The 14,895-nt window shown below is 22.3% G+C and overlaps 2 protein-coding genes across 2 annotated transcripts; one reads left to right on the top strand and one right to left on the bottom strand.

Annotated features, from left to right (window-relative positions):
- Positions 1-1,305: 1,305 nt before the first annotated feature.
- Positions 1,306-5,406, bottom strand: Bm8506 (Uncharacterized protein; the record flags this gene model as incomplete). The annotated part of the gene is made up of 14 exons (XM_043073265.1): positions 1,306-1,523; positions 1,617-1,726; positions 1,831-1,949; positions 2,162-2,247; positions 2,572-2,694; positions 3,040-3,166; positions 3,345-3,468; positions 3,559-3,632; positions 3,740-3,806; positions 3,986-4,100; positions 4,298-4,399; positions 4,546-4,678; positions 4,861-4,981; positions 5,297-5,406. 14 exons carry the CDS (start codon positions 5,404-5,406, stop codon positions 1,306-1,308), a joined length of 1,629 nt encoding a protein of 542 aa, XP_042929199.1.
- A 5,139-nt stretch (positions 5,407-10,545) lies between these two features.
- On the top strand, positions 10,546-14,895 carry Bm17897 (Uncharacterized protein; the record flags this gene model as incomplete). The annotated part of the gene is made up of 8 exons (XM_043073264.1): positions 10,546-10,689; positions 11,841-12,020; positions 12,410-12,513; positions 13,155-13,291; positions 13,568-13,672; positions 13,965-14,047; positions 14,370-14,493; positions 14,741-14,895. The coding sequence occupies 8 exons, from the start codon at positions 10,546-10,548 to the stop codon at positions 14,893-14,895; spliced, it is 1,032 nt and encodes a 343-aa protein (XP_042929198.1).

Genomic DNA, 14,895 nt, shown 5'->3' with positions numbered 1-14,895 from the left:
CTAGTATTGGCAAAAATTTAGCTATTCATAAATCATTTATTATCATTTGGATTATTTATTTTTCAAGAAATTATTTCAATAAAATTTCATAGAAATTAAAAAAAAAAAATTCAGGAAATTTTTTCCTATTATTAATTATTACTAACAAATTATTGCTCAGACTCAAATTATTAGCCATGTACTAATATTTATGTATTTATTTTTTCCTTTTTTCAAACCCTTTTTCTTCTTTAATTTTTTTTAATTAAGTCAATATTTAATATTAAAGGACTTTTTTTTTTTTTTTTTTTTTTGCATTATCACATTATTTTGCAATTTAATTTAATATTCCTGTGTCATTTTTGTCTAACGGAGTAAAGTTATATTGCTTTATTAAACTTAATTTTCTTTTAAAGATATATAAAGATAAATTAATACATGTTGCTATTCTTAAAATTGAATTCTTTTCTTGTTGGATGACAATTTTCAATGAATTTTCAATGAAAATTACAATGTGCTATCTTTGACTAAATCATATTAATTTCAAATTTAATAATTAAATTTTACATGGTTACATAGGAATTCCATTTAATCTTTATTCAAACATAAACAATGAAGAGAAAAAAAAGTGTACACGACAGATAATGTGTAATTTTTAAAATAAATAAAAAATAATTCATTTAATTTAGAAAAAAACTTTATCATATAAATAAATTAGATCAAATCACATATATTTTCTTTTCATTTTTTCTTTTATTAATTATTTCTATAATATGCCTTCCTAGGAGCCATATTTAAATTTTCATAATAATATTAAGTTGAAAATGAATTTTTTTTTTTTTTTTTTTTTTGGCAGTATTAGTTAATATGAAAAAAATTTTTTCTTAGGAAAAGTTATAAATTTTACCAAAAAATATCCATTCATTTTATACATTTATCATTGCATTACTTTCATTTTTTTTTATTAACATTTTATTTTTATCAGTTTTTAAATCACTAATACAGCTACAGCTATAAAATATGTATCTAAAATTTTGATCTTTAGCAACAAACATAAAATATAACAGATCTAGTGATAACAAATTTAATGATGATAGCAATTAAAATGATCATTATTTTATTCATGGCATTATACATTCCTATAATATTCATAATAATAATGATAATAGTAATAATACTATTAGTAATAATAATAATAATAATGTTAATAGAAAATATCATCTAATGATTGTTTTATGGAAATTACTACAACTATCAGAAAAAAAAAAACAGAATTACAAATTTTTAATATTTCACATTCTGAAAAAAAGATATCATTTAATTTATTCATCTTGGATTAAAAAATATTTGCAAAATACGTGAAATATCAGAAAATAAATTGCTAGTTGGTCGACCAAATGTTTGAAGAGTTCTTGGAAGCTCTTTGAGAATAACACGTTCCCAGGTATTATCAATACCATTTTCAGCTCCAATTAATCCCGTTATTCCACCATATCCTTTCCATTGTGCTGGTGGTGCTTTAGGTAATGGATTTGATGTAGTATCTAAAATAATTAATTCAAAAACTTGAATGTATTTATTGTTATTAAAAAAAAAAAAAAAAAAACAAACAAAATAAATTCATTAAATTATTATACCTTGAATATAGCGAAGTGTAAAATTAGCTGGTGCTTTTAATGCAACAGATATGATGTAAATTTGATTAGTTACCGAAATGATATCACCTGGTACAGCATTGCAACATTGCCTATAAACATTCTGCACAGATTTATTTTATCATTTTTTTTTTCTTTTTTTGAATTTAAACATTAAATAATTTAATTGGGATAAATTATTGAAATTAAAAATAACCTAAATCCAGTTTGTTCCAGTATTGCTCCACGCTTTATCTCTAAATAATTATCAGCACATGATGAATCACAAACATATGTTGCATCTAATACTTCTAAATGTACTTTTCCATAAGGTGCCTAAAAGAAATTTAATATTACAGCAAATATATTAAATGTAAAATTGAAATGTTAATTTTAATTTAATCAAAATTTTATATTAATTTTGATAAAATTGACATTTATTTGCTAAATATAATACTGAAAAGTTATCAAAATTTAATTTTAATTAAATCAAAATTTTCCTTTTTTGGTCTTTTTTCTTTCTTTTTTTAACTTTTTATCAAACTTACAGTTATTCGCCAAAAGCAACTTCCAACGATGCTATTTTTTAATGTAAGCCATTTATCACCAGCTAACAATTCACCACCACAACCCACTATGCTCAAATAATTATTACAGCAGGTGTATTCATTTAAATATTCACTTAAAAATACGAAACTTATTCAGTACTTTAATTTAAAACCAGCTTTTTATCTGAGAAAATTATCAGAACTACTCAAATATCTAATGTACTATTCTTTTATTATTCATTATATCAATCTTTTAAAACACTGCATATCATATCTCTTTATCGGAATAGCTAAAATGATTTAATCAACTTTTATCAAATAATTCTTTTCTTTTACTTAAAATTTACTAATTATATTTTAGAAAAGAAAAGAAAAAAAAAGGAAGATTTACTCAATAAAATGTAACTTACTGGTGGATCGAGGTATACTTTCACAACGTATACCAGCACTTCCTGTTGGACATTTGCAAATGGCGCAATTTCGTGGATCTTCATAACCACCATTTAAACAGTTCAGTTTCATTTTACATTTATCTTGAATTATCAGCCTTGTTAATTAAAATTAATCACACAAAATGTTTGTAAAAAAAAGAAAAAAAAAACTGAAGTGATATTTTATTTATGATAAAAAAAAGTTAATTATATTGATGAAAACTGTACTGATAATGTATTACTCAAAAAAAAAAAAAAAAAAAAAAAAAAAAAAACAAATGATAAATCTTTTTTGTAGTTTATTATAAAAATAAACAGAGAAAAAGTAGGAACAAAAAAAAAAAAAACATTTTTAGAATAAAACTTTCTCACATCTCTCCTTTTTTTTTTGAATTAACAATAAATTTTTATGTAAATTTTATGATAATTAGAAATTTGAACATTTACCACTACAATACATTTGATTGGCTTCTTTAATATCAATAAATGAAAGGTCATTCCTTTGACCAATTGTATGCTGGAAGCGATGATCTTTTGTTTCAATTGTTACATAGTGATAATCATTTGTAAATGCCTATAAATCAATTATCCTTAATTTGATATTTTTAAAAATTTTGAAAAAAAAAAAAAATCAAAACAAAATGTAAAAAGAATGAAATAATTAGAATATATATTTTTGATAATTTTCAATGCATATTATAAATGAAAGTAAAAATTTTAGTACAAAAAAAAAAGAAATAATTTGAATTAACCTGTGGACCATAATGCATCACAGAACCAAAATCGTACGGTACATCAATAGCTGCAATGTCATTTCTTTTTTCAAAATTTCCTTTGGTACCCGGAAATATATGTTCTTCATTGATATTTATATATCTGAATTTAATTAGCATTTAAATATGACATTGAAATTTTCTAACTTTTTATGGATGTAAAACTTTTGAATAAAACATAAAATTAAATTACATATCACGATCCGGTCGACTTTGCTCATGCCAAAATCCAAGCGCATGTCCGAGCTCATGTGCAACAATACCACCCTATAAAAGAAAATCTTGTATACCGAAAATTTGAAGTTTGTTTCTTCCCTTTCTCTCTCTCTTTCCTTCTTTTATAGTTTTTAATTAATTAAACTTTTATGACTTACACTTTCACAACCGTAACCAATAGAAGTATATTGTTTCCCACCAATTCTACCGACACTCGAATAACATCTATAAAATTAAAAAAAGAAAAAAGAAAACAATTTCGGAATTTCGAATTGTTTTAATTTAATTTATATGAAGGAAAAAAAAAATTCAATTTGAAATATATGAAAAGATTGAAAAATTTTAATCACTTTTAAAAATTTGCTTAATTCTAATTTTTACTGCGAGAATTTGATAAGACATACCCAGCACCTCGAAATATATATACGTAATCTTTTTCATCGGTACGCTCTTTAAAACGTATACACGTTTCACGTTCCCATTTGCTCATTCCATCAAGTATTGTACGTCTCCATTCACCTTAATTTATTACTCTCTAAATTTTCATTTAAACTAACAATTAAATGAAATATATGCTTATTAAGAATATGATTCAACTAAAATTATTTTTGCATTAAAGCAAATAATTTTATATTGTTTCAGTTAAAAGTTTTTTATTTTTCAAAAATATGAAATCTTCATTTCTACTTTAATAATTTAGCATTTGAATTATTTACGATTTGTTTCTTTTAGAAAATATGGGACGGTATGATGTGGCCATCGAAATGTATCACCAACAATCACCTTCCGTTTATTTCGTCGTATTTTTCCTATCTTATCTAGAATTATTGAAACAATGGTTTTAAAAAATAATAAAATTGTGCTTTTTTTTTTTTTTTTTTTTTCAAAAGAATTTCAAATATAAAATTTTTTTCCTCATTAATACTTTTTTTTTACTATCTCATGATATTAAAAAAAGAAATACTTCGTTGAAAATCGCTAATAATATCTCTCATTTGAGGTGTTGTTAAGACGAGATCCGTTTCAAAGACGTCATTAAGAATTCGTTTATTTATCGCATATTCCGTTCGATCTATCACTTTATAATTTATATGTCCCTAAAAAAAAAAAAAAAAAAAAAAAAAAAAAAATTATCATCAAAAAATTTTAGTTTTTCTTATAAAGTTTTTTTAAATAATTAATATAATTAATTAATACTTGATTTCACGGACAATAGAAATAAAATATTTCATTTACTTTTTGTTTATTTATTTTATTTTAATAAAGTAGCAATTTTCACTTTATTGGCAATTGCAAAATTGGAGCGACGTTTTGGTGTAAGTGGTATATCAGCTGTTAAACGAAGAAATCCACGCAATAATTCTTGAGCATTTTCAATATCATCTTTATTCCAACGTTTTCTTAAAAAAAAAAAAAACAAAGGCGAAAACAAAATAAACTCTTTCCTTTTTTTTTTTTTTTTTTTGAAGAAACAGAAATATTTATTTTATTGTTTGTTTTTTTTTTTTTTTTTTTCTTTAACCAATAATGCAAAATATGATTTTAAAAATTGTTTTAGAAAATGTTGCGACAAATCAAAAACCAGTTCCATCATTTTTAATTATTATACAAATTAATGAATGATAAGTAAATTTGCTGAGCATATTCCGGAACAATTTTTAATGAATGAATTATTTCGTCATTGTTTAATTAATCATTAATAAATGTTAACAAACCTTCGTTGAAAACGTATACTATCGTTTCCTGGTAAGACAAAAAAGCTTACAGCCACATTGCAGAAACCAAAAATTGACAATAAAAATTGAATAATTTTGCATAATTTCATTAGTGTATCAACTTGTAAAAAGCTGTACTTTAAATAATTCAGCTAATAAATTCTGTATCAGAGAGAAAAAAAAAATTACTGAAAATTCTGAAAAAAAGGCTAAAATAAGTTGTGTTAATTTAGAAATGACAAATTTTAAATTGGAAAATTAGTTTTAGCTTAATAATAATCCTTAATAAACAGAATTGAAGATGAAATAATAATATAAATCATAATAAATCTTTTAAAATTTTCATTGTCATAAATGACTGCTATCAATCTAAATTAATTAATTTACTATTTGCTTTTGTGAATAATTAATTTACTAGCAGTAATTACAATTTGATAACAGCTAGGATAAATTTTTTTTTAATAAATTTATTTAACTAAAATAAATATGTAATATTTAAAGGTATAATTAATAAGAATTTAAATTTGTCACTTTGGAATTTTTCATCTTCATCCTATGCACTTCCCATTTTGTTCATTGTTAAAATTCGAGAATTAATTTTGATAAAATAAAATTCAAAATACAGCAGTTACATTTTTAATGGATTCGAAATTGAAGAACTTTTTTTCAATCTTTTTTATTTTTTGTTACATTTTTTGAAATTTATACTAATTTTTTCGTTTCCAAAATATGAAAAAAAAAAAAAAAAAAAAACGAAATTTCAATAGTTGCAAAAGTTATGATTATTTTAACCTATCAAACTGCAAAAATTATTACAAACAAATGACTTATTTCATTAATACATCAATTATTTGAGAACCAAAAAAGAAAAAAAAAAAATTAAAGAACAAAAATCCGTTAAATGAATAATTTATTGAAATAAAAAATTGAAAAGACTGATTGTAGCAAAATTTTACCAAATGAATATTCTAAATGATGAAAATTCTTTTGATCAAGACAACTTGTTCATTCTTCAATAACCTGTTCATTCATCTATCGACTACAATTATCCGCTCAACAATTTTCCATATAATATCACACTTTTTCTCTCTCTTTTTTTTCTCTCTTCTTCTTTATCTCTTTTGTCTGAAAATTTTGATGCTTTTTTTTTTTTTTTAATTTTAATTTAACAATTAATTAAACAGATAAAGAAAGAATCATTAAAAATGAAATTAAGCAATATATAGCATTAAAAGATATTTTAAAACAAATTTCACAATTATTTGTGCTTAACATTTTCTTTCTGAGTTTTTTGTTTTGTTTTGTTCCGTATAAAATATAATATTGTAATGATTATCTTAATAAATTACTAGTAACAGTTATTAGCATTAACAATACTAACAACAGCTGTAATGATAATATTCTTATTATTATTATTTCTATTGCTATTACTATCACTATTGTTAACATTATCATTGTTATGGCTGTTATTATTATTAATATCATTATCATCATTATTATCACTATTTTTATTTTCAGTAGTTTCATTAGCACTGATAATAACGATAATAGTAATTATTATTGTAACGTGGTAATGATATAATAATAAAAATAACAATAATAATACATTATAAAGCAAGTTATAAACTTGCAACTTAAGAAATGAAAATTAAATGTAAAATTGCTTGCCGAAAAATGATTTAGTTGACGGCTTATCAGATTAAATGACAATTTATGATAGTGCTTAAATCAATTTACCAAATAAAATTTGTAACTTTTAATACAATATTGTTTATGTTTGACAATAAATTGTGGTAATGATTTCATGATAAAAATTTATAAATATGTAAATAAAATGTATTTATTAAGAAAAAATCAGATTATTTGTGGTTTTTGTCTAATAATTAAAACAAAATTTATACTTTTTCGTATTGCTTATTCAAAAATATTTTATTGATGGATAAATATTAAATGATTACATTTATGATAAGAGTTTAATGAAGCTTTTAAACAGATTGTATATGGCTCATAAAATGTTTGACTAAAATGATTCTTAAATTATTCAAAGAATTCTTGTATTAGCAATTAGCAATTCATTCATAATACTTGCAGCAATCAGCATCATGAAGTATGATTATAATGAATAAAAAAATTTCTACTATTTAAAAAAAAAAAAATTTAGAAATGAAATATGTACAATATAGAAAATGTATAATCAATTTCATTACAACAAACCAAACGAATAAATAAACATAAGTTTATATTTATTTTATTTTTTATTTTTTACATCCAATTAAGGTATTTAATTCTGGTGCAGTACTGTGCAATCTGCAATATTAACATGATCAATCGTTAGAATTAATTTTTTAAATCAACTATTAATTTTTTAACTCCTACGAAATTAAATATTGATTTATTTGAAGTAGTAAATTTGTTTTTGTAAGGTTTTTTCTTTTGTAGAAAATAATAAATTTGTATTAATTACGAATATTCAGTTTGCATGGTAAGTTTGAATAAACGATGCTAAGAAATTTTTGTTTTTGTTTTTTTTGTCTACTGCAGAAATATATTAGAAAAATTGTTAAAAATTTTATTTTCATTTATTTTGCAAAAATTTGATGCTAATTATCAAATTAATTGTTATATTTTGCATTTAAACAGTTTTGATTCAGTTTTGGCTTTTTTTTTCTGATTTTTATGTTTATATTTAATCAAAAAATATTCCAAATTTTACATTACTTTGCAATACTCGTTTAAGACTTACTGCATGCTACTGCTGAAAGTTCAAAATTATGAATTTAGCTCAAACTTGTTGAAATAATCATATACTTCAGATGATTGTACATATAATGCTGATAAGATCAATTATTAAGTTGATAATTTAATTGTAACAGAGTTCATTCTGATATTACTGTTACTTTTATAGTTTTTAATTTATTGTTTTCATAGTAAATTTAATAAAGCGATCAAATACTTGTACACATTTTGTGATTCAGCTTTTGATGATTGTATGATTGATAAGGTGAATAGACAAACTTCATTCAATTAATTTTATTTATGATATCATTAATGATAATTTATGAAAAAGTTTGCAATCATTTTGAGTGTTTTGTTTCAATTTGTTTTGATTGAGAAAATCCTAATAAACCATGATTTTTATACATTTTACTATAATTATTGTCACATTTAAATATCTTGGCTTAACAGGACAACACGAAAATTTTTAAATCGAAAGTAAAGCCGGAAAGTGTATCGACTTCCTCAGTGTAAGATTTCAAAATTAAAAATTTGAAATAGCATTGAATGAAATGACTGAAAACCGAAGCAGCATTTTCCAATTTCTCTTACAATCCTTTCTAACAATCTTGAAAAGAAGAGTGATATATAAATATTCATTAAAATAAATAAGTCAATAAATTTTTTCGTTTTTTTTTTTCATCAGAAAAATGTTTTACATTAAATTTAAATTTAATTTATTAGCAATAATAATTTATTGTCATATATATATATTTTAGTTTTTGAACAAATATTTCATTACAATATTTAAAAACAGAAGGAAATAGCTAAAAACAAAAGAAAGTAATGCTTTTGCTTTAAAAAGTTATACTTCTCTCTTTTTTTTTTTTTTTTATTTTACTTTTTTTTTCTTTCTTTCAATCAAATATTACATAATAAATAGGTAATTTTGATGAAAAAATTTTTCAATAAAATAAAAAAAAAATTGAACAAAAAAAAAAAATGGCTTTATTATTGTACGAAAACAAATGGATCATCCCTTACGATTTTTTTTTTTTGTTATAAGCTTTGCTAAATTTTATAAATGATTTATGAAATTAATCAATAATATAAATATTTAGTAAAGTTATTAATGAGTTACTCATCGACAAGGAAGGATTGCAAGTTGTAAATAACTGACAACAAACAATAGTGATGATAATAATAGTAATAAATAGTAATAACGATAATAATAATAATGATAATGTTGATGATGAATTGGTCTCGTCATAATAGCATACTAATAAATGAGGATAGGTAAGGAGTCATGGTATAAGCTAACCAACCTTCACCTTCCACTTTTCTCTTCTCTTTCATCCTCCGCCCATTTCCATCGTAAATACTTCTAAAAAAAATTCTTTTTTTTTTTTGGTCAATTAGTTAAGAAAATGGAAAAACGAATAGCAATTGGTCATTTCAGAAAAATTTCTTTCAGAAAAGAATTCCTACTATTTTCTTTTCATAATTTTCAGTATTAAATTATCATTTTTCTTTTTATCGTTGTTGTTGTTGTTGAGTGTTTGCATATGACATTTATCGATTGATGATTTAGTGAGATTATTATAATTTGATTTCATTTTTATCCTATTCTAATTCAATTTTAATCTTAAAAATGTCTGTGCAAGATTTGCTATTATTTAATTAATCATTGATTTGAAATTTAAATTTCCCAAAATATCTGTATATCATTAGTTTTTTTTTTTCTTTTCAGAAATAGTAATGGGAAATAAAAATAATAAGCAATATTGATAGTAATTAATAATAATAGTAGCAATAACAATAATAATAGTAATAATAATAATAACCTAAGATTTAGCAAAATTTTAGAAATGTGAAAATTTTGGACGGAATTGCGACAGGTCATATGTAAAATCAGGCTTATTCGCTTTCGTGATATTGAGTCCAGGTGGGAAGTATTAGTATCGGTGCCTTGGGGCAGACTGTCACCGATGGCTAACAATAGTTATTGCCCCCGTCCATGACACCATCCAGCCCATTTACTACCAATATCCTCATTCTCCTTTCCACTTAGTTTGCTTTCCTCTTCTATTTTCCTCCGTACCTCTTTTCCTTGGATTTCTTTCTTCTTTTTTTTTTTTTCCGCTAATCTGTTTATACTTGCAAACATTTATAAAGACTTATTGCTCAATTTACAAATCTATAACAATAAACATTGAACAATTTAGAACTTTCGAAACTTTATAATATCAATGTTAGCTAAATAAGTAAATATTGAAAAATTTTTCTTACAAATTTTCATTCAATATCTAATGAAATTTCTTAATTGAATTATTTATTATTGATTCATTTTCAATTTCTAATTTTTTCCTCGATTTTTAAATGTATTTAGAAGATTACCAAAATTTCGACTATATAATATGGAATGTTATAATTTTATAATTTGTTGATTAAAATAGCTTCAAACTATTCCTGTAAGCATTTTCAGTATTTTCAAATTTGCTTAGTAAAATATAATCATTGATGGAAGGAAGGTAATGCATGACGAAGATTGTCAATTACCAAGCCTTGATTGGTTAACTGATTCCGTAAAACGTAAATCGTCAACACCGCATATTCCTGATCTTCTTATTTCTAATTTTTCACAACAGAAGAAACATTCGGCAGTTCACCAAGATCGAGTAAGTAGTCCTGGTCTTTTCTCTTTTTTTTTTTTTTTCAATCCAACTAGGATATAAAACTTTATCAAGTAATTAATTATTTTCATTCAAATTTGTGTTAATTCATTTTTACTGTGTCAATTAATAATCGAAAATATGAATGAGATAGAAGTTGCTTTTAATGGTAAAAATTATGAGATTACCTATTTTGTTGCTTACAAATTTCAAGATTAATTTTATAGCTTTGCAAGCAATTTATGTTACTAAAAAATTATATAATAATTAATGGTACAATTTCAAGTGCTTTTAAATTAGCTTCTTATATATATATCAAACTTCATTTCACTGATATATCGAACATTTTGATGAAACAAACAAAATAATTAAAAAGTGAGATGATTAAAAGAAATTTTTTTTTAAAAAAAAAAGGAAAAAACAATGAAATTTGCATTATTTGAAAATTTAATTTATTTCGTTTTTTGGATAAAATATCGCAAAATACATATCATTCTACGCTCATAATTATTTAAAAAATTTTCCATACATTTTGAAATTAATCAAATTTAAAATTCTGTAATCTATTTAACAATTATGCTAGCTTTATCATATATTAGCATTATATATATATATATAGTAATGTCCATTAGGAGAGCATTCAGTTTGTATATAACATAAAATTATGCCCTCACACCTTTTCATACCTCAATTAGCGATTACCAAGGAAGCAATATGATACCTTACCTCATAGCTCGCTGTGCTACCTATTTGCTTAATATTATAATCAATATCAATAATCGGAAGTTGTATGCTTTTCCAACCATTTATTCAATTCTTTTTCATCGATCTTTCAATATTTTAGTGCTCAAAATAATTCTTCTCATAAACTATTAATACAATATAAGGAATTAATTAAGTTAAAAATTATTTCAAATTCAATTTTTTTTAAAATTTAAAACCATTTTTTATTTCGTTAATAAAATAAACAAAGATAAAAAGAAAAACGAAAAAGAAAATGTTTAATTCAAAATATTATAAAGCTTTTGAAAAAATTAAAATGTCAAATTGATAAAATTTTAAGAAAAAGAAAAAAAGGAAAAAAAATTTTTTGTTCCACTAATTAAATTAATTAGTTGTATTTATTTGAAAAATTTAATTGTTGATGATATGTTTAGAAAAATGCATTGAATGATGTGGATTTTTCAAAAGAAGCAATAAAACCACCTTATAGTTATGCTGAATTAATAACATTAGCAATGCGTCATCATGGACAAAATAAAGTATTACTTAGTGATATCTATGATTATGTGAGGAAAAATTTTGCATGGTATCGAAAAACAGATGTCACATGGCAGGTAAAAAAAAAGTGAAAAATTATATTTTATTTTAGTATATTATTATTTTAATTTAATTAAAATTAATTTCTTTCGTTTTTTTTTTTTTTTTTTTTTTTTTTGCTTCATTTTAATATTTGATAAAATGATAAAAGATATCAGATAGTGTATTTTCCTAAGAAATATATATATATATATATATATATATATATATGTGTGAAAGTTAAAAGATAAGAAAATGTTAAAAAACGAAGAATAGTTTCAATGATAATAATATTAAAAATAAGTTTTGGTCTTTCTGCTTAAAAATTTATTTTTGAACAATGAAATTCAATAAAATATAAATTAATTTTTATCATATTATTAATGAAACTGGAAAAAAAAAAGGAAATAAATTTAATAATTTTTAGAATTCAATAAGACATAATCTTTCACTAAATAAGCAATTCATTAAATTACCGCGTAAAAAAGGTGAAAAAGGAAAAGGTTCATATTGGATGCTCGATCATAATGCGTATGTATCATTTTTTTTTTTTTTTATTTAATTTTTTTTTCAGTTTTTTTAAAATATTTTCTTCAGTTTTCTTACTTTGCAATTGCAAGTACTTATTAAATGGAATAATTATGTCGGCGAAAAGAGAAATAAAATGAATGGAAAAAAGTAAAAATATAATTAAAAAAAACCAAAAATATCAAAATTTCAAATTTTTGATGGATAAAAAATGATAATTTTCACGTCAAAATTAAATATCAACCATAAAAAATTAAAATTTTTGACAGCTATAGTAATGTTTAATTCTGATTGCTTTTATCGTTTTTTTTTTTTTTTTATTACTTTTTCTCTTATTCATAATATATTCTAAAATATAAATGCTTTAAAAAAATTTATTTTAATTTCTTATTGAAATATTTCAATAAATCCAAATAATTCTTTCTAATAATTAAATGATCAAATATTTCACTCAGCGTAATTTTTTTTTTTTACGGTTTTTTTAAATTAAATTTTTGGATAAATTTTTTATTTTTATTTTTTGCATTAAAAATAAAGCTTAAAAAATTTGATTTTAAGCAAAAAAAAAAATTATTCATTTTCATCAAAATATTTCGATACAGAATTTAAAATAAAAAATTTTCTTCCTTTAGTTATTATTTTAGAATGGATTCATCTGGTTTGAAAATGAAAAAGAATGGATCAATTACACATTGTAAGATGAAAGTTTTGGAGAAAGACTGCAAGCCAACATTAAATCCTGCAGTTCTTTCATATTTAAAAAAGCAAAATGAGTCAAAAAGTTTGTTTTAATTTTATAACCATATTCACTTCCTACATGGATAGAATCAATTAAAACAAATTTCTTTAAGCTGCAATTTGTAAATATTTAAATTTGCGAAAATATTTGATGTAGATAACGTATCATTTAACAAATTCGAAAAATTAAAATCATTTGTTTTTTTTTTTTTATCAAATATTTATCTAAATGTTAAAATAAAAAAAAAAAAAAAAAATGGAATGATTGTTTGAAGTCAATTTTATTTTGCTATTTGCTAATAAATAGCATTCATTTCAGAGCAATCAAATCTGAATAATTTATGCTTAACCAATCATTCGCCACAAATCATGGAAATTGGTGTTGACGAAATATTACATCCTGAAAATGTTGAACTAACACCTGGTTCTTAACTAATTCAATTTCTTTCCTAAAATATTTTCAAATGATTTAAATACTTAAAAGAAAATTTAATAAATGACTGAAAAAAGAATCATTTATCTAGTTTCTTTCCCTCTTTTTTTAATCAGATAAAATGCATTTATATAAAGAAATTATTTCGGCTTTTTTTTTTTTAATGACAAAGTTAAAGCAATGCAATGTTTATGTGTTAATTGCATTTTAATATTTTTGAATTTTTTATCAATTTTATTTTGCTTTAAATATCCAATGAAGCATTTGTTTTTGTTTTTTCCAGCAACTGATGAAAATTTCAATTTTCATTTGTCATCTATTTCACCACCAATAATTTCGAGCTTTACAGAATATGAAAATGATCAGGTTAATGTATTTAATTTTTCAAATGTTCTGTAAAAATTTGAGATAAAAATTTCAACAATAATGAAAAATAATTATTAATGAAATTTTCATCGCAAATTCGTCTAATATTATTTCAAAAATTTCGTATTGTTTTTTGATTGCATGAATTATTCTCTTTCTAAAAGTTTATTTCAATCATGAAAAATAGCAAATACATATGATGATTATGTATACATAATCATCAATTGACATTATCATTATCACTACTACATGATATGATAGCTTTATTAATTAAATACTAAACGGACTTTTTGTTATCTTAATTTAACTCAAATAAATTTAGGAATTATTGCAAGCAGAAGATCCAGGAAATAATTATTATCAATTGCAAACAATAATTGACCATGATAAATCACCAGTATGGTGGCGAAATGAAGAAAATTCATCGTTGCTAAATTCATCCGACTGTATGCTTTCATTAATTAATTAATCAGTTAATTAATTTGAGATCAAAGTTTTTTACTTTTGAAGTAAAAAACTTTGATCTCACTTTTAAAGTTTATTGACAAATATATTTGTCTTATCATCTATCGAGTCAAATATATTTATTTTTTTCCTATTTTGTGAAGGAAAAATTTCTTTGTTTCTTTTTTTTTTCTTTTAAAATTGTTGGAATATTAAAATTTCTATTTTAAAATAACAAAAAATTTTTAGTTGGACAGTCAACACTGCCAAGATTTACCGATGCATTTGCAAATGGTACCTTCGAGAATTCATTAAGTCCAAATATGGACTTAGAAAAACATCCGTGGCAGGAAGTTGATTTAAAAATCACTGATGAATGTTTATTCTTTGATTTGTCTATGTGA

The sequence above is a fragment of the Brugia malayi genome (genome assembly GCF_000002995.4).
Source record: "Brugia malayi strain FR3 genome assembly, contig: Bm_v4_ChrX_scaffold_001, whole genome shotgun sequence".
NCBI classification, from domain to species: domain Eukaryota; kingdom Metazoa; phylum Nematoda; class Chromadorea; order Rhabditida; family Onchocercidae; genus Brugia; species Brugia malayi.
The sequence above is the reverse complement of the archived record's forward strand: the minus strand, read 5'-3'. Positions and strand labels throughout refer to the sequence as shown.